Source organism: Phoca vitulina, unplaced genomic scaffold (genome assembly GCF_004348235.1).
Source record: "Phoca vitulina isolate PV1807 unplaced genomic scaffold, GSC_HSeal_1.0 scaffold1, whole genome shotgun sequence".
In the NCBI taxonomy this organism is placed as follows: Eukaryota; Metazoa; Chordata; class Mammalia; order Carnivora; family Phocidae; genus Phoca; species Phoca vitulina.
In genome coordinates this window covers 55,855,223-55,873,938 of record NW_022589704.1, presented here as the reverse complement: position 1 = coordinate 55,873,938, position 18,716 = coordinate 55,855,223, and the positions used below count along the sequence as shown (strand labels likewise).

The window sequence follows — 18,716 nt, the reverse complement described above, 5'->3', positions numbered from 1 at the left end:
GTTAATCACTTGAATTAGTTTGGAATAAAGTATCCAGCTGAAGAATAGGAGTTAGCGGAGTTATCCTAAATTTGCTTATTATAATTACAACTACATTTTTTCTTTGGATTTACATAAGAATAAAAATATGAAGACTGCAGTTTCAGAATTGAAAATAAAATGTGTTTTAGGTTGGTGTATCATGCCGTTTTATTTGGGGGCTGATAAGAAATGGAAAGTGAAGGTTGAAATTATTATTTTGTAACCTCTCAGGAATTTTCTTCCATTCTGCAAAAGAAAGGAGGAACTACTGTTTGAATCAAAGCCTAGTTTGGATTTAACATTTTTATATTCTCAAAGACAGTCACAGTAGTGTTCTGTTTTACATTCTTAACGTTTGAATGAAAATACTGTGTGCCATCAGACTTCTTTGTAAACTGCAGGTTAATACATAAAATTTCTTTTGAATCGGGGATAAAGAGTAATTGTAGGAAATGTTGCAAAATTAATCTTTGGCTAACTACAATTATGCCATCAGTTGAGGTCTGTGGTGAGTTGAGTGTTGCTAAATTGGTCAAAATGCAATCAGTTATATTTTAGTAAAAAAGTGAAAAATTCACAGGACTGGAAACATGGCTTTGATTGCAGAACATTACCATTTTGCTTAATCCTTTTTGGTGAAATACAGCTTTTTGAAATAGTGGTTAGTACAGTTACCACTGTACATTTGGTTTAGCAAAATATACAATATTTACTATTTTTATAGTAGTATAATTGTTAACTAACAAGGGACTATATTCAGACATTTAAGAAGATAGTATTAAGTAGTTCCTTCAGATTCTTTTTGTTCTTCTCTGAAGGCCTCAATCCCCTTTTATTCCTTCATTCTCAGAAGATGATTTCTTTCCCATTTCATAGAATGTGAACATTCTCTCATTTTCTTGTCCTTCTTGCTTATCAACTGCAGTCATTACTGGCTCCAACCAGCCCTTGCGTTAGAGTGGGAAAAGTGTCCTGTTTCCTGGCAGAAGACCAGATACCTATACCTGTGCTCTTACATCCCTTTTTACCTTCTCATGGATCTTGTATGCCTGTTACTCTACCTGTTTTTTGTCATTTTAGTGTGTTTCCACTGTGTTTTTTTCTTTTCTATTTATGTTTTAACAATTTCAACCTTCATCATCGGGTACAGATACATATTTAATAGAAGGAAGACCCTTCTAATCCCTTCTTCCTTTTCTTATCCATTCTTCTTGAAAGAGCTGCTGATACTTCTTGTCTCTAATTCTTCCATTCCTAGCAATCTGTGTTTTTTGATCCTAGTCTATACTTGTGGGTCAGTCAAGTAGTTCACTATCGTTGTTATAATTTGGGAGCACAGGACTCTGAGAAACAAACTGAGAGTTCTAGAGGGGAGGGTGGTGGGGGCTATGGGTTAGCCTGGTGATGGGTATTAAGGAGGGCACGTATTGAATGGAGCACTGGGTGTTATTCGCAAACAATGAATCATGGAACACTACATCAAAAACTAATGATGTAATGTATGGTGATTAATATAACATAATAAAATAAAATTAAAAAAAAGAAAAAATAATTTGGCAGCACAGGTTATAGTATTTAGAGGACAGTATACACTTAAGCAGACACAAAAGAGTCAACTTTTGGTTGGCTGAGGTGGTGTTTAAAGCTAGAAACAGTAATTATTGATGAATTAGTTAAAATTCACTTTGGCTATGAGTTATAGAAAACCCAAAATAGCAGAGACTTAAAAAGATCGAAGTTTATTTCTTCTTCTTACAAGCACAGGTAATCCAGGTTCGGTGACTCCATGATTCTCAAGGAACTAGGCTTTACTCTTGTTGCTCTGCCATCTTCAACTCTCAGCTTCTGTTTCATGGTTCAATTTGACTGCTGTGGCTATAGTCATCCTTTTCCTATTCTAGTGAGCGGGAAGGAAAAAAAGCAGAGAGGCCATATCCCTTCCTTTTATTTTATTATTATTATTTTTAAAGATTTTATTTGTTTTTTAACAGAGAGAGACACAGCGAGAGAGGGAACACAAGCAGGGGGAGTGGGAGAGGGAGAAACAGGCTCCCGTGGAGCAGGGAGCCCGATGCGAGGCTTGATCCCAGGACCCTGGGACCATGACTGAAGGCAGACGCTTAATGACTGAGCCACCCAGGTGCCCATATCCCTTCCTTTTAAAGAAACTTCCTAGCAGTGGCCCAGAACTTTAAGGCCCATTGGCCAGAATTTAGACATTGGTCACATCCAGTTGTAAGGGAGGCTGGGAAATAAGCTTATTTCAGATAGCCATGTGTGAAGATATAGTTCATGGTTTTTAAAAGGGATTGCATAACATTCCATGATTTGGATTCACCATAAATGATTTACTTGTTCTGTATTGATAGACATTTAAGTTGCTTATGAGATTTTTGTTACTATAACAAAGTACAAATCAACAACTTACCTCTTGGGGAGCCTGGGTGGCTCAGTCCTTGAGCATCTGCCTTCGGCTCAGGTCATGGTCTCAGAGTCCTGGGATTGAGCCCCGCATTGGGCTCCCTGCTCGGCGGGAAGCCTGCTTCTCCCTCTCCCACTTCCCTCTCTCACTGTCTCTCTCTCTGTCAAATAAATAAATAAAATCTTTAAAAAACCCCAAAAACTTATGTCTTTAAAAAGTGAATTAGTGAGCATAAAAGCTACACATTAGAATACTGAGTATTATAGGAGAGAACTTGGAAGTAGCAGAAATAACATTTTGAGAGTTTTTCTCTAAGTCGAGAAAGGTGAAGATCCCGTAAGGAGTAGTGGAATTAAGCAATACTTTATAAAATTTGGACTTTAGTCATCATTAAAGAAAATTAAACCAAAATATAGTATTGCTGGCTTACACAAACTAATGCAGTAAAATAAGTGTAGATAATTTACATTTTTTTTCTTAAGCGTGTATAAATGCTTTAAGTGTCATACATTTACTGGTGTCTAAGTTACATTGATTTTTTTAGTACTGAAATGACGTTTTGTTTTGTTTGGAATACAGATCTTTCACTTTAAATTGTTTCATTCTTTTCCAATGAAGTGTTACTATGTGAGCTATTACTTAAGTTTAGAAAATAAATAAATAAAAAGTTGTGTTCAAATATATATATACTTTCACTAGGCTAACTATACTTCTCTTGATTTGCAGGCCTTTTTGCAAATGTGTAATCTGCCTATCAAAGTGGTTTGTAGGGCAAATGCAGAATATATGTCTCCATCTGGTAAGTTTTTAAAAATTCTCTGTTAATATTGTGCATTGATACAATTGTAGTGTTAGTCCAGTTTGTACCTACAATTTTAAAAGGCCTATTTTTGTTTGTTTGTATATTCATCCTTTGAAGAATTTCCCCATGGTTTTGTAAAGTAACAGTTGTAAACTTGATAGTCTTTGGGTGGACATGGCTATTCATTTCAACTCTGTGGTCATAGTTGGTTACTAGAAAGTTACAGAAATTGTTTTAAGTAGTAAATATTAAGAAAATACATAATCTCAGATATCCCCAGTCTTATTTACATAGGACTGTTTCCACTTCAGAAAACAAATTTTGATATTAATGAATCCATTTGGTATTAAACACACTTCTCCAAACTATTTTCTCCTATTATTCAGAGAGAAGAAGAGAGATTATGGAATAATTAAATTTACTTGTCAAAGATCTTAAGTTCATCTCTGAATGCTTTTGGTTTCTAATCTTTGTTTTATTTTTATTTCAACAGATTTTAAGATACTTATTAAGATTTTAGCCTTTGTGCTATTTTTTATGATCAGTATTGCCTTTTCTGTGTGTCATGTATTAGTAGATTAAGGTAAAGTTTTAAATAAATATGGTTCAGATAATTTCTAATATAAAAATATAGTGCACAAAGCTGATAAATGTTAACTAGAATTGGTATGGATTATAATTATGGTTCTGCTGCTGCAGCAATAATACAGAATCATTCCTTTATGGGTAAATCCATTGAATATAAATGATTGGGATAAATGTGTTACATTGCTTTTTTAGGGAGACATTTATCTATCTCCTCCCTCTGAAGGTAACTTAGAAATGATTTGTGTAAACCATTTTCTTTTTTTCTTTTCATCTTAGGTTCTTAAAGGTGATAATAATTGTCAAAAGCTGTGAAGACAGCCTCCATACACACTGAAAATTCTACATTAATACCTCTACACTTAAAGATTTATGAATATGGGACACCTGGGTGGCTTAGTCGGTTAGGCGGCTGCCTTCGGCCCGGGTCATGATCCCAGGGTCCTGGGATTGAGTCCCACATCGGGCTCCTTGCTCAGCAGGGAGCCTGCTTCTCCCTCTCTCTCCCTCTGCTTGTGCTCTCTCTGTCAAATAAATAAAATCTTAAAAAAAAAAAAAGATTTATGAATATACATTTTAAGACATCTCCATAAAAGAATTTCTAGACTTGTAAACATAGACATATTTTAGATTGTTGAAGGCCATTAATTGACTCATTTTCTGTTAATTTTGAATGTAGGTTTTATAAACTTTCTGAATTCTGGTGAGATGAATTATATTGGGTTCTGTCCATCTTTTTCCTTTATGTAGTCATATAAAAAGAGTGTAGCTATACATATAAAAAAGTTAATAATCTGATACTAAAGTTGATATCTTTGGCGAATGAGGAGAAGCCATAGAATTCATCCACCTGTTTCCTAAAAGGACTATACTGAGTACCACCCAGGTAGATATTTTTTTATAGACTCTATGAAAGACAAATAACTATTATAGAGGCTGCAGGACATACACACACACACACACACATTCATAGGAGGAGTTTCCTGTAGGCAGATGAAAATGGCACTTTCTGTTAATGCATTTATTTAAAATTTTATCATAACTAGTATTATTCTCTTTTATCATATAATTTGGGGTGATTAGGGGAATGTTTTATTTTTTTGCTTGATCTTGTTGTGGAAGGTTTTTAAAGCACAGAACATCGTGCAGTATTCAGAAATCAAGTCACTTTTGGCTAAGAGTTAGGAAATTTTTACTCTAATCCTTCTGTGACCTTGTCACATATTGACAGTTTCCTTGGGAAATTTCACTTCTCTTTTTTGAGCTTCAGTGACTTCATCTGTAATATGTGGTGGTTGGACTAGATGGTATTTGAGGCTCTTTTTATTTCTAATATTTTCTGAATCTACAAACTTGCTTGCTTTCTTCTTGCTTCCTTTGTTTAAGTTCTAAGAATGATTATTCTGCCTAAAATAAGAAATAGGGCCCTCAGTTTGTTTTTCTTCTTTTAAAATGACCTTTGATTGGTGCCAGAGAATAAATGTCTCACCGTGCTTTTGCTTGATACCTGCAATAATAAGAATATAACATTGGCTTCACTTTAAGTCAGGCGAGTGACAAAAAACTTTATTCACTTCTAATTTGTTGCCTTGATTTTTATATATTTCTTTATATTTAGGGATAGACTACCCACACTGCTCTCCTGCTTCAGAATCTACAATACTGAAAGTATTTTTACAAAAAGGAAACACAAACTCCTTCTTCCAAGAATGCCAAACTGGATATTGAAAATGAGAAATACACTTCCCTTTCAAAATGTTACAACCTAAAAATAGCCTTCAGTCTAGGCATTTATCCACACATAGTTTTCATTCTCAGATCATTTTATCTCAGAGGACCTGTACTATTTCTAGCATTAGAGTACTTACAAAGATTTTATCTCAAGTTAAAAAACAGTATGACCTAATACCCAGATAAATTCTTTTCTTTTTTGCAAGATTTATAAAGCAGTAGAAGAAGGGAATGTGGAATTCAGTGTTTTTATATTGGTTACATGGAAATGTCTTCTAAATATATCTATTGAGTTGTTGTTTCCCTGAAGGCCTGCCTGCCTTTTGTGATGCGTGTTATCCTATGGATGTAGATGAAGCTTTTGTTGGTGCTATGCACCTCATCCATTACCCTTGGGCTGAGTGAGACAGAGAGGAGTGAATCTGTTGAAAAGGACCATGAAGAAGCCTGCTGTTAGTGTGAACTCTATTTGAACTAGGTCTGATAGCAAGTTTCATCCTCTAGCTTTTGGGGTGAACTTTGTTGCTATTTAGAGACTATTTTGTTATCATCTCTGATAATTTCATCAAGTATTGGTATTTATAAAAATGAAATACTACTTTTTTAATGTGACATTTATTTAGAGAAGCCAGTTTTTATAAGCATACTTCTTATTTTTTCCCCCCAAATGTGTCTGGGAACATATTTTGTATTATAATTCATAAACTAGCATATCTTCAAAGATTGCTAATTCTCTTAATTCCTGATTTTTTTGAGTCAAAGACATTATTGTACCATTATGTGCTTAAAATTTTGAACTTAATGGGTATCTGAGATTTAAAAATAGATATAAAAAGAAGTCATCTTTTTTTTTTTTTAAAGATTTTATTTATTTATTTGACAGAGAGAGACTCAGCGAGAGAGGGAACACAAGCAGGGGGAGTGGGAGAGGGAGAAGCAGGCTTCCCGCAGAGCAGGGAGCCCAATGCGGGGCTCGATCCCAGGACCCTGGGATCATGACCTGAGCCGAAGGCAGACGCTTAATGACTGAGTCACCCAGGTGCCCCAAAAGAAGTCATCTTCTTAAATGTAGTTTAAAATATAGATTGATTCATTATACTCTGAATAGGAGGTCCCATTACATTTCTTTCAAATCTGTCAGTGGCTGTGAACCAGTGTTCGGCCTTGGTTCATGTAATTTCAATAATTAGTATTTACTGCTATATTATATAGCGATTTGTTAGTGTTAGTTCTGAAAAAGGAATATTGTGATCAGTTATTATATACAAGTGAGAACTCTAGAAATGAATCTCCTTTTTTTTTTTTAAGATTTATTTATTTATTTATTTGACACAGAGCAAGAGATAGAGCAGGAACACAAGCAGGGGGAGTGGGAGAGGGAGAAGCAGGCTTCCAGCCGAGCAGGGAGCCCAATGTGGGGCTCGATCCCAGGACCCTGGGATCATGACCTGAGCCAAAGGCAGATGCTTAACGACTGAGCCACCCAGGCACCCCGAATCTCCTTTTTCTTTTAAAATTAGTAATTGTTGTTTAAAACTTTATAGAATTTAATGTACACATTTAATTATAATTTTCCAAAAGTTATATGGATACAAAATCAGTATATTAATAAAACACATTCTATTTTTGTATTAATTTACTGAAAGTGTTTTCATACATTTTTTTTCCCTCAACAGGTAAAGTACCTTTTATTCATGTAGGAAATCAAGTAGTATCAGAACTTGGTCCAATAGTCCAATTCGTTAAAGCCAAGGTAATAAAAAAAGATATTAAATATATTTGATCACAGTTAGTCTTAAGTAAGTCATTCATCATTCTTTAGTGTGTCTTAACATTTATATTGATTTTAACCTAGTTTTATAAAATGCCAATATAAACTAGTAGAGAAATATTTCTAAAGTGTAATTTTTTCCCCCATAATGTAAATCAATGGCAGAAGATGTAATTTGATCTTCACAAAATGGTACATAATTTTCTAACTTACACTTATGAGAGTTTTGGTCATAAATAAAAACTTAGGTTTTATAAAATGTCAGGTTAATCTTTGAGAAGGGAGATATAGGATATATTTAGAAGTTGAATGTATTAATATATACATTTGAATTCAGTTTAGGTTTTAATAGTTACAAAGGACAACCTCCATTAACATTTTGGGGAACATCCTGCCAGACTTTTCTCTATACATATACAGAAAAATATAGATCATACTATTATGTGGTATTTTGCAACCTGCCTGATGATTAAAATCATCAATATGTTTGGAGATTCTTCCATGTTAATGACTGTAGAAATATATCATCCTTTTAAGTTGTTGTATAGTATTTTATTGTATGGATGTATTATAATTTATTTATGTAAGCCTTTATTGATGGACACATAAATTGTTGTCAGTTTTTGGCTCTTATTGAGTGTTAAGATAAATATTCTTCTACAGATACCTTTGTACACTTGTCAGATTATCTCCTCAGGATAAATTCCTAAGAGTGATACTGCAATATTAAAGGGTATGCATTTTTAAAGTCTCACCACAGATGGCTGGATTGAACTAAAGGGTTATACCATTTTATGCATCTACTCATTATTATAGTATATGAGAATTTTAAAATTAGTGTCTATTTCCCTATACATTTACTAACATTTTTTTTTTCAACTTTGACCACTTTATAAGCAACACGTGTCAATCTTTTGGCATTTATTTTATTACTAATAAGGTTAGTCTCTTAAAAAAAAAAAACAAGGTTTACTAACCATTCTGTTTTCTTCTTTTGTGAAATAATTGATAATGTAATTTTGTCCATTGAAAGACATTTTTATAATGGCACATAAATACTACTTATTAATATTTTGTAGTGATAGATTATTAACTATTTTTTCATATATAATTTTATTTTAGGAGATATTTTAGAAATTTATTAGACATTTATAGTAAAAACATTGATGTAGTAAAAACATTCATATTCACTTGGTAGTAAGGTAACTGAAAGTTTTTGTCTATTTAATATGATGCTCTTTTAAATTTTTTTAAATTCCCTTTAGGGCCATTCTCTTAGTGATGGGCTGGATGAAGTCCAAAAAGCAGAAATGAAAGCCTACATGGAATTAGTCAACAATATGCTGTTGACTGCAGAGGTATAATAGAAGATAATAGGCCTTGAAAAGAAACTTTCCTCTCATAAAAGATCATCTTTCTTATGGGCTATTTTAAAGTTATTGAGAAATAGGAATATAGTCAAGCAATTCTAGGGCTAGGATGGTTACTGAAATTATTTGGTTATTATGTTTGAACAAGTTGTCTGACATTTTCAGATCCAGTTTTCCTATTGTAAAAAGGAGTGATTCTTGCCCACTCATTATTTGACTTTGGCCTTGGGAGGTTTACTTAAATAATATCTGTAAAATACTTTAATGGTATTTAGAGATGTACTACTGTATGAATAAGAAATACTTTTATTAAGGATTACCATTAATTAAATTTAATAATTCTGTATAGCAACATTAGCCAGAGGAGGGAAAACTCATATATGTGACTTTTATAAAGTTGGCTTATAAAAAAATCACCATGGCAAGAAATGTTTCTTTATCCATTTTCTCTTTGGTATTCTAAAGTTTTAGTGACTGTTCTTTTGTTCCTAGTTGTATCTTCAGTGGTGTGATGAAGCTACAGTAGGGGAGGTGAGTGGTTCTGCAGCATTTATCTTAATTAAAATTTAATGAGAAAACACTTTTGCTCAGAATCGTAAGTCCCTGCTCATAAATGAAACATTGTGGTTTATACCATTAGTGATACAGTTTTTCACTTACTTTAATTTTGCTTGCACATACATTTTAGGGAAGCTATATGTCATTGTTTGATATAACTGGTTGCAAAGTACATAAAAGTTTATATATTTTTATTTTTATTTTTTTAAGATTTTATTTATTTATTTGACAGAGAGAGACACAGCGAGAGAGGGAACACAAGCAGGGGGAGTGGGAGAGGGAGAAGCAGGCTTCCCGCAGAGGGGAGAGCCTGATGCGGGGCTCGATCCCAGGACCCTGGGATCATGACCTGAGCTGAAGGCAGACGCTTAACGACTGAGCCACCCAGGCGCCCCAAAGTTTATATATTTTTAAAGGAAATGGTTTGAAATTTTAATTTTTTAGATTGCAAGCTATGTATTTTTTTCAGATTGCTGTATTTGTGTTCTGAAAATATATTTTCCTAAGTATTCTGTTTGTAAAAACAGGCTTTGTTTTTAGAAAGAATCATGTTTGTCACAAAACCTTTTTGCTCTAGATCACTCATGCCAGATATGGATCTCCTTATCCTTGGCCTTTGAATCATATTTTGGCCTATCAGAAACAGTGGGAAGTCAAACGTAAGATGAAAGCTATTGGATGGGGTAACAAGACTCTGGACCAGGTGAATTCAGATAATTCAGATCGAAGTGAGGGTTCCCTCAACTTTAAGGCATAAGAAACTCATTTTTTGTGTTGATAATCTTTAAAAATCTCAGCATAATAAAAAAATTAAGAAAACATTTGCTCTTATTTTTTTCTGACATGAAGTGGTTTTTATTTGTTTTATAAAAATCACACATGCTTATTGTAAAACAAACTATATAATACAGAAAAGTTCAAAAAGGAAATAGAAATTGCTTGAAGTCCTACCACCTAGAAATTGCCACTGCTAACTGTTTGGAGAACATTCTTCTAGATGTCTCTGAATAACATTTTCCTTAAATGGGGACCATATTATACCTGGCACTCTGTAATCTAATTTCCATTCACCAATACATTGTGGGCATCTTTTATGTCAATAGATATAGATCTGCAGCATCAGGGCTTAAAAACCCTGTTAAATACAGCTCTTAATATATCTATTTTTCTTTGGTCTTAAATTTACTGAAATCGCAAAATTTAAAAAATATATAGCTTTTCAAGGTCATGAGATTGAACTAATTCAGTCATTAAACTAATAATGTCTCTTTTCCAAGTCTACTCGTAGTCCTAGCCAGCCAATTTACTGATGTGTGACACACTGGGGGATTGGGTAAATGAATAGGGATTGAGTATATAAAATCCATCTCCACTAGTGGGAAAACAACTCAAATGCTTTTACTCATGGTGGGTCAGCAGTGTCATCTTTATGAAGCAGATTTTTTTTATATATGTAAAGTCATTTGAATCTATGGATTCAGGAAAACATTTTTGTAGGGGGTGAAGTTTTGAGATAGAAACTTTCTTAATAGTAATCCTTATAAGTAACTTAAATGTACTTGTGTTTAAAGGAACTTTGCTCTCAAATTTTCTTCCTGTTTCTTATATAGAAAGTATTACTTATGTTCTATACATGTTCTGTAGTCTAATTTAAATATATTTAAAAGGTTACCTAAATTTACATTTTTTGTTATAAACTGTGATACAAATTAAGTTTTAGACACATTTAATTGTTTTGCTAATTTAAATATTTTCCTTTGGGTCTGTTGCCCATGTTAGGTCTTAGAAGATGTAGACCAGTGCTGTCAAGCACTTTCTCAAAGACTGGGAACACAACCGTATTTCTTCAATAAGCAGTAAGAAACTTTATCTTTTTTTTAGTTAGTTTCTTTTCTGTATTGTTAGGTTACAGATTTATTTTACCATGGAGGAATTGTTTTATCCAGAAATATTTATGAAAAGATTTTGTTTTCTTTTTCATTTTTGCCATCATTAAATATTTACTTAGCACTTCTTGGTTATCAGGCACAGCTCTAGGCTCTGGGATACTAAAATTTCTAAAATGCAGTCCTTGCCATTAAAAATTTGTCTTAAGGGCAGACATGTAAACCAGTCATTATTTTATGATATGATAGAGGTACTACTAGAGGTAGTTGGAGGTGCTGTGTATGGAACTACATTATCTTAAAATCTACATTTGCAAAATACTGTTAAAACATGAAGTATAACCATACTTGTTTATACAGGGTGATACCCTGGGGACCAGAAAAGTGAATAAAACTAAACAATAAAAAATTTTGTTGGATGGACAAGCACTATTATGAACTTATCTTTTAAAAGTTAATGAAAATATTTGTAAAGCACAGAAATTAGTATGAAAGATATAGATTAAATATATATGCACATATATCTAAATTGAATAATTCATGTTTCATTAAGACAGAATTATTTTGTAATCTGGAAAAGAATATCTAATGTAGGCAAAGAATGGATTTCCTTTTTTTTTTTTTAAGTTATAGTTTTAATGTATTAGAATCATCTTGTGATCCAGTTTAAGATGGGCTTAAATTAACATTTTAATCTTAATGTTTTACTTAGAAATTCTAGCCTTTTCTTGGCTCTGTAATAAAAATTTTTCCTTTTTAGAGTGATAATTTTTTTTAAAGGTTTATTTGCTATTAATTATTATATCTTTATAGGCATTCATCTTCTATAGCCATATCCTATATCTTTTGGTAGAGATACTAATATTAGCAAAAATGACAATGATGATAGCTTGGAAGTATTTGTTATATTAATGTATGCTACATATAACTGAAATTTGGGGTCTTTTGATCTCTGAAGCACAAAGGTCATAGAATTCAAACCATGAAATCCTGGTAGGTAAAGCTTCGCCAGCTATGTTCCTGTTTCTAGTGATGTTTGTGATGCAGAGTCTATTTGTTTAGTCTCTAACAAAAAAGAAATATAGCTACATATTAGTACCAGGTAGTTCCTTTTCTTGCTGATATAGGAATTCTTAGGGCTGAAATGCCCAGAAGAGGTGTGTTTTACTGTTTGAAGTGCATCATTATGTGTTAGGAGTTAGTTTTGTTATGCATGCTGTCTTCATGGGAGGCCAGGAGAATATATCTGACTTATTCTTCTCATTTAAACCCAGTGTCAAAGACTTCATTCATAACCAGGTATCATTCAGCATGTGATTTAGTGGAAATATCAAAGTATATTTTTTCTTTTAAGGGTACAATTATATTTAAGCTCATAATGAAAAACTCAAAATTTAGAACAAGCACAAAACCAAAGATTTGCTATGGAGGAACCGTTTAATTGATATTAAGATGTAGGTTTCTGAAATAATTTTACCTTGTATGAGACTTACATAAACATTTTCCCCTAATGATTGAAAAATAGATTTCATTTTTAATTTTAGTTTTACCCCATTGTCTAATTAGTAGTAAACTGTAATTACGAAAAAGTCATTTGTATTTTCACTTTGATGTGACAGCATTTTTCTCATTTTTTTTTATCTGTCAGGAATCATTACTTCGTGAGATACTGTGCTTTAGTGAATAGAGCACTGGCTTAAGTCTAGATAATGTAGTATTGGATTCCAGGTCAGTGGCCCTGAATTCTGTTCTTGGCTCTAATATATACCAGACTTTGGCAGGTTACTTTATTTCCCTGTGTATCTTCCCTTTACCCCCTAAAATTAGAATAAATTTTTCTCCTAGCTAACCTCCTGGGGATGTTGAGAAGATTCATGAAAGAAACGCAGTAGTTTTACTTGATGAGAGAAGGGGAATGGGTAGATGAGGGAGATCCTGCAGCAAGAATAGGAATTGGGAAAAGAGGACAAAGAAGATAAATGGTGGAAAGAAAAATTTAGGAAAGTGAAATTGAAAGAAATTAGAAATAACACAAGATAGATACTAACACTGGTGGCCTTTTTTATCTTTTATAATATACGGTGTTACTTGGTAGCTTTTAAATATTTAAGTCATATTTCCGAAATGCAACTAAAACAAAATCGGTATTTCCTGTTGTATACAAGCTATCTTATTGGTGTGATATCTGTTAAGACACCTATCCAAAGGCTACTGGGTCATTTGTTCTTTTTCATGTGGTGGGCATGGACTCAGAATGAAAAAGTAAAACTTTTCTTAAAGTGTTATTTTTATGTTACCTTTTTTCCCCTACGTGTAGTCAGGATAGAATGAATTATACCATTGTAAAGCATTTATGAGCTCCTTGCAGGTCTGTATGTTTTCTAAACAAAACCTGCTTAGCAGCAGAGGGTCAGTCAGTAAGTGTTGGTTAAAAGTAGCTTAAATTGGGAAGTTGGAAGAGGAGTTATATTTGAAAAAGAAAGAGTTCTGCATTAACTATTAAATGGTAAAACTTGAAAATATACCCTCATATACTCATGGGAAAGGGTATTGAAGAAATGCTGCAAAAATTATACACAGGAATCTTAAGATGAAAAATTTCAGGGAAGAATTGGATTTTACTGAGGTTTATTCAGTAAAGAAATTACCAGTGGAGAAATTGAATCAGTAATCAATACACTCCCAACAAACAAAAGTCCAAGACCAGATGGTTTCACAGGTGAATTCTGCCAGACATTTAAGGAGAGTTAATACCTATTCTTTTTAAGCTATTTCAAAATATAGAAGAGGAAGGAAAACTTCCAAATTCATTCTATAAGGCCAACATTATTCTGATACCAAAACCAGGTGAAGATACTACAAAAAAAGAAAACTAGGCTAGTATCTGTGATGAGCATCAATGCAAAAATCCTGAACAAAATATTAGCAAACTGAATTCAGTAGTTTATTAAAAGGATCATTCACCAAGATTAAGTAGGATTTACTTTATTTTATTTTTTTAAAAGATTTGTTTTAGAGAGAGAGAGCGAGCACATGTGAGCAGGGGCAGGGGCAAAAGGGGAGGGAGAGAGAAAATCTCAAGCTGACTCCCTGCTGAATGTGGAGCAGGACTCGGGGCATGATCTCTTGACCCCAAGATCATGACCTGAGCTGAAATTAAGAGTAGACGCTTCACCAACTGAACCGCCCAAGCGCCCCAAGATTAAGTGGGATTTACTCCATGGATGCGGGGGTGGCTCACTATTCTCAGATCAATCAGTATGATACATTACATTAATAAGAGGAAGGATAAAAACCATATGATCATCTCAATAGATTCAGAAAAGGCATTTAACAAAATACAATATCTCTTTAGGATAAAAACTCAACAAAGTGGGCATAAAGAGAACACACCTCAACATAATAAGTGCCATTTATGAAAAATCCAGCTAACATATTCAATGGTGAAAAACTGAAAGTTTTTCCTTTAAGATCAGGAACAAGGCAAGAATATCCATTCCCACCACTTTTATTCAACATAGTACTGGAAGTCCTAGCCACAGCAGTCAGATAAGAAAAAGAATTAAAAGGCATCCAGATTGTTAAGGAAGAAGTAAAACTCACTGATTGTAGATGACATGATAATATATGTAGAAAATCCTAAAGACTCCATCAGAAAACTATTAGAACTCAAATGAATTCAGTAAAGTTGTAGGATACAAAATTAATATATAGAAATCTTTTGCATTTCTATGCACTAAGAGACTAACAGAGAAATTAAGAAAACAATCTCATTTATAATTATATCAAAAAGAATAAAAATATCAAGGAATAAATTTAACCAGATAGGTGAAAGACCTATACTATGAAAACTATAAGACATTGATGAAAGAAATTTAATATGACACAAATGGAAAGATACAGCATGCTCATGGATTTGAAGAATTAATATTGTTAGAATGTCCGTACTACCCAAAGTAATCTACAGATTGAATGCAATCCCTATCAAAACACCAATAACACTTTTCACAGAAGGAGAGCAAATATATCCAAGGTATGCATGGAACCACAAAAAACCTTGAATAGCCAAAGCAATCTTGAGAAAGAATAACAAAGCTGGATGTATCATAATCCCAGATTTCAAGATATACTACTAATCTATAGTAATCAAAACAGTATGGTACTGGCACCAAATCAGATACATAGATCAGTGGAACAGGATAGAAAGCCCAGAAATAAACTCATACATATATGGTCAATTAATCTATGACAAAGGAGGCAAAAATATACAATGGAGAAAAGGATAGTCTTTACAATAAATGGTGTTGGGTAAACTGGACAGCCAGCCACATGTACAAGAATGAAACCAGACCCCTCTCTCACACCATACACAAAAATAAACTCAAAATGGATTAGAGACCTGAATGTGAGACCTGAAATCATAAAACGAAAAGAAACATAGGCAGTAATGCTTTAGACATCATCCTTAGCAACATACTTATGGGTATGTGTCCTCAGGCAAGGGAAACAAGCAAAAATAAACTTGGGGCTAAAAAAGACAACCTACTGAATGGAAGAAGATATTTGCAAATGATATATCTGATAATGGGCTAACACAGAAAATATATGAAGAATTTCAACAACTCAACATCAGAAAACCAATCTGATTTAAAATGGGCAGAGGACCTGAATATTTTTCCAAAGAAGACATACAGATGGCCAACAGACACATGAAGAGATGCTCCACATCACTAATCATCAGGGAAATGCAAATCAAAACCACAATGAGATATCACTTCACCAGTCAGAATGGCTATTATCAAGAAGATAAGAAATAAAGAGTGTTAGTGAGGATGGAGAAATTGTGTGCTAGTGGTGGGAATGTAAATTGGCACAACCACTGTGGAAAACAGTATGGAGTGTCCTCAAAAAATTAAAAATAGAAATATCCAGTAATTTCACCACCAAGTATTTATCCAAAGAAAATGAAAACACTAATTTGAAAAAAATATATATACCCCCTATGTTTATTGCAGCATTACTTATAATAGCCAAGAAATAGAAGCAAGCCAAGTGTCTGTCAGTAGATACATAGATCAATGGAACAGGTGTCTATCAATAGGTGAATGGATAAAGTGTGTGTGTGTGTGTGTGTGTATGAAATATAAAATGCTATATATAATATATATGCATATAATATGGAATATTAATCATAATCCATGAGATCTTGCCATTTGCAACAACATGGATGGATAAATCAGACAGATGGATAAATCTGAAATAAATCAGACAAAGAAGGACTATGATTTTACTTATATTTGGAATCTAAAAAACGAACAAAAAACCATTCTAAAATAAACTGGCAGTTACTAGAAGGGAGGTGAATAGGAGGGGTAAGCAAAATAGATAAAGGTGATTAAGAGGTACAAACTTCTAGTTATAAAGTAAGTCATGAAAATGAAAAGTAGAGCATAAGGAATATAGTCAGTAATATTGTAATATAGATGTATGGTGACTACTTCTCACAAAGTGCCTCTACATTTATCTACCTTCTACATCCCTGGTTCTTTTCAGATATCCATTTGTTATTGATTCTTCATTTGTAATGACATTATTCATGGTGCTATTTAGTCCAAGGACACTTGTGATTTTTTTTTTTAAACTATCTTGTTGGCTACCCCCTTAAACATGACCATTGACTGCACATCTGACTTTGATTAATAATTCTTGATGAATGTGTCAAAAAAGGGAAGGCTTTGAAAGAATGTGAATAACTACTATTGAAAAATTAAATATCCTACATACCTTAGGGAGGATGCTTTCCCTCTGTTTGCATTCAGCAAATACTGATTCAGTTCCTTTCATCCTTTTCTAAGAAGTGGGGATATAAAAGATGTATGCAGTGTCACCGCTAACCAGCTTAGAGTATGAGGAGAAACGGTTAAGTGGACACAGTTATAGTGTGGCGTGAGAAATGCATCACCTTTTTATTGATTCATTCAAAACATATTAAGAACTCTCTCTCAGACATTGTTCTAAGTATTGGGGACACAGCAGGAAACAAGTAGAGAAGATCCTGGTAGAGGGAGACAGACAATAACAAATATTAGATAGTATTAAGTGCTACATGGAGAATTCAAATAGGATCACATGGTAATATGTGACTGCATGTCCACTTTTTTAAAAAATATTTTATTTATTTATTTGACAGAGAGAGACAGCGAGAGAGGGAACACAAGCAACAGGAGTGGGAGAGGGAGAAGCAGACTCCCCACTGAGCAGGGAGCCTGATGTGGGGCTCGATCCCAGGACCCTGAGATCACAACCTGAGCCGAAGGGAGACGCTTAACCATCTGAGCCACCCAGGCGCCCCATGCATGTCCACTTTAGTTTGGGTGTTCAGATGTGACATTTAAGCCTTGTTCTGAAAAACAAGAAGGAGCCAGCAATGTGAAGTCAAGGGAAAAGTGTTCCAGGCAGCAGGAATAATTGGGTCAAGGCCCTAAGATTGGTTTGAGTTTGTTATGTTCAAATGGAGGAGGCAAGGCCAGTATTGGTTGTGTGTTGACAGTGGTAGGAGATGAGACTGAAGAGAAAAGCAGGGGCCGGGCCAGGTCATCTAGGCTTTCTATGCTTCAGGTAAGGAGTTTGGCATATTAGTGTAAGTGGAATGGATATTCATTAGAATAGTTTATGCTTGGAGTGGTATGGTCTGGTGACATTTAAAAAAAAATCACTCTGGTTACTATGTGGACAATAAATAGGAGCAGGAAGGCATGTTAGGAGGCTATTGTGGTATAGGTGAGAGATGATGGTGGCTCAGAGTAGATGATAATGGGGAGAGAGAAATGGTAGTCATCAGGACATATTTGGCAGTCCTGTCTCACAACACTTGCTAATGGATATGAGAGGGTAAGAGAAAGAGAAGATTCAGGAGTAACCCTGAGATTTTTGGCTCAAATAGCTGAGTGGATAATGGTGCCTTTTATTTTGGGAATATGGGATGAGCAAGTTTGAGATGCTTCATAAGCATTCAAGTAGAGATGTTATGTAGACATTCGAATTTATGATTCTGGGCTTTAGGGGAGGGACTGGGATTAGAGATAAATATTGGGGAATTAGTGGCATAAAGATGTATTTAAAACCATGCAACAGCATGAGGTCCTTCATCATTAGTGATCAAGACCACATAGCTAGTAAGTAAGTGGCAGAGTTAGGATTCAAACTTAAGATTTGATGGACCCCCAAATCTGTTCTTCCAAACCAGATTACTGAAACATACTTTCACATGTAGGTAGGCTAACACATATTTTCTCAAAAACTTTATCATGATGGGACTGACAGCAATAATTAGTTCATAATTATAGTGATAATTTTCTCCCTTCGTTAATATTAGTATTATTGGCAATTATTTTAATATAATGTAGTTTGGTGAAGCCTCATCTACAGACCATTAGTAGTGAGGTAGATAAATTTCAATTTTTTATTACTAATACCTAATTAAAGGGGAAAAAACACTAGAAAATTTTTTGTTGAAGACATCTTTATTTCTCCTTCAGAAAGTTAAATTATTGGGGTGCCTGGGTGGCTC

General features: G+C 33.8%; 1 protein-coding gene across 3 annotated transcripts in view; it reads left to right on the top strand.

Annotated features, from left to right (window-relative positions):
- The window catches only part of MTX2 (metaxin 2), a 61,837-nt gene that overhangs the window by 41,442 nt on the left and 1,679 nt on the right, over positions 1-18,716 (top strand). Inside the window, exons 4-9 of one of the 3 annotated variants that reach the window (XM_032407600.1) lie at positions 3,170-3,242; positions 7,238-7,314; positions 8,598-8,690; positions 9,195-9,233; positions 9,838-9,988; positions 11,040-11,116. In XM_032407600.1, the coding sequence (XP_032263491.1) occupies positions 3,170-3,242; positions 7,238-7,314; positions 8,598-8,690; positions 9,195-9,233; positions 9,838-9,988; positions 11,040-11,113 (507 nt within the window). In that variant the 3' untranslated portion in view covers positions 11,114-11,116. The remainder of the gene's footprint in view (positions 1-3,169; positions 3,243-7,237; positions 7,315-8,597; positions 8,691-9,194; positions 9,234-9,837; positions 9,989-11,039; positions 11,117-18,716) is intronic. The other 2 variants (XM_032407579.1, XM_032407589.1) reach the window with 2 other exon arrangements.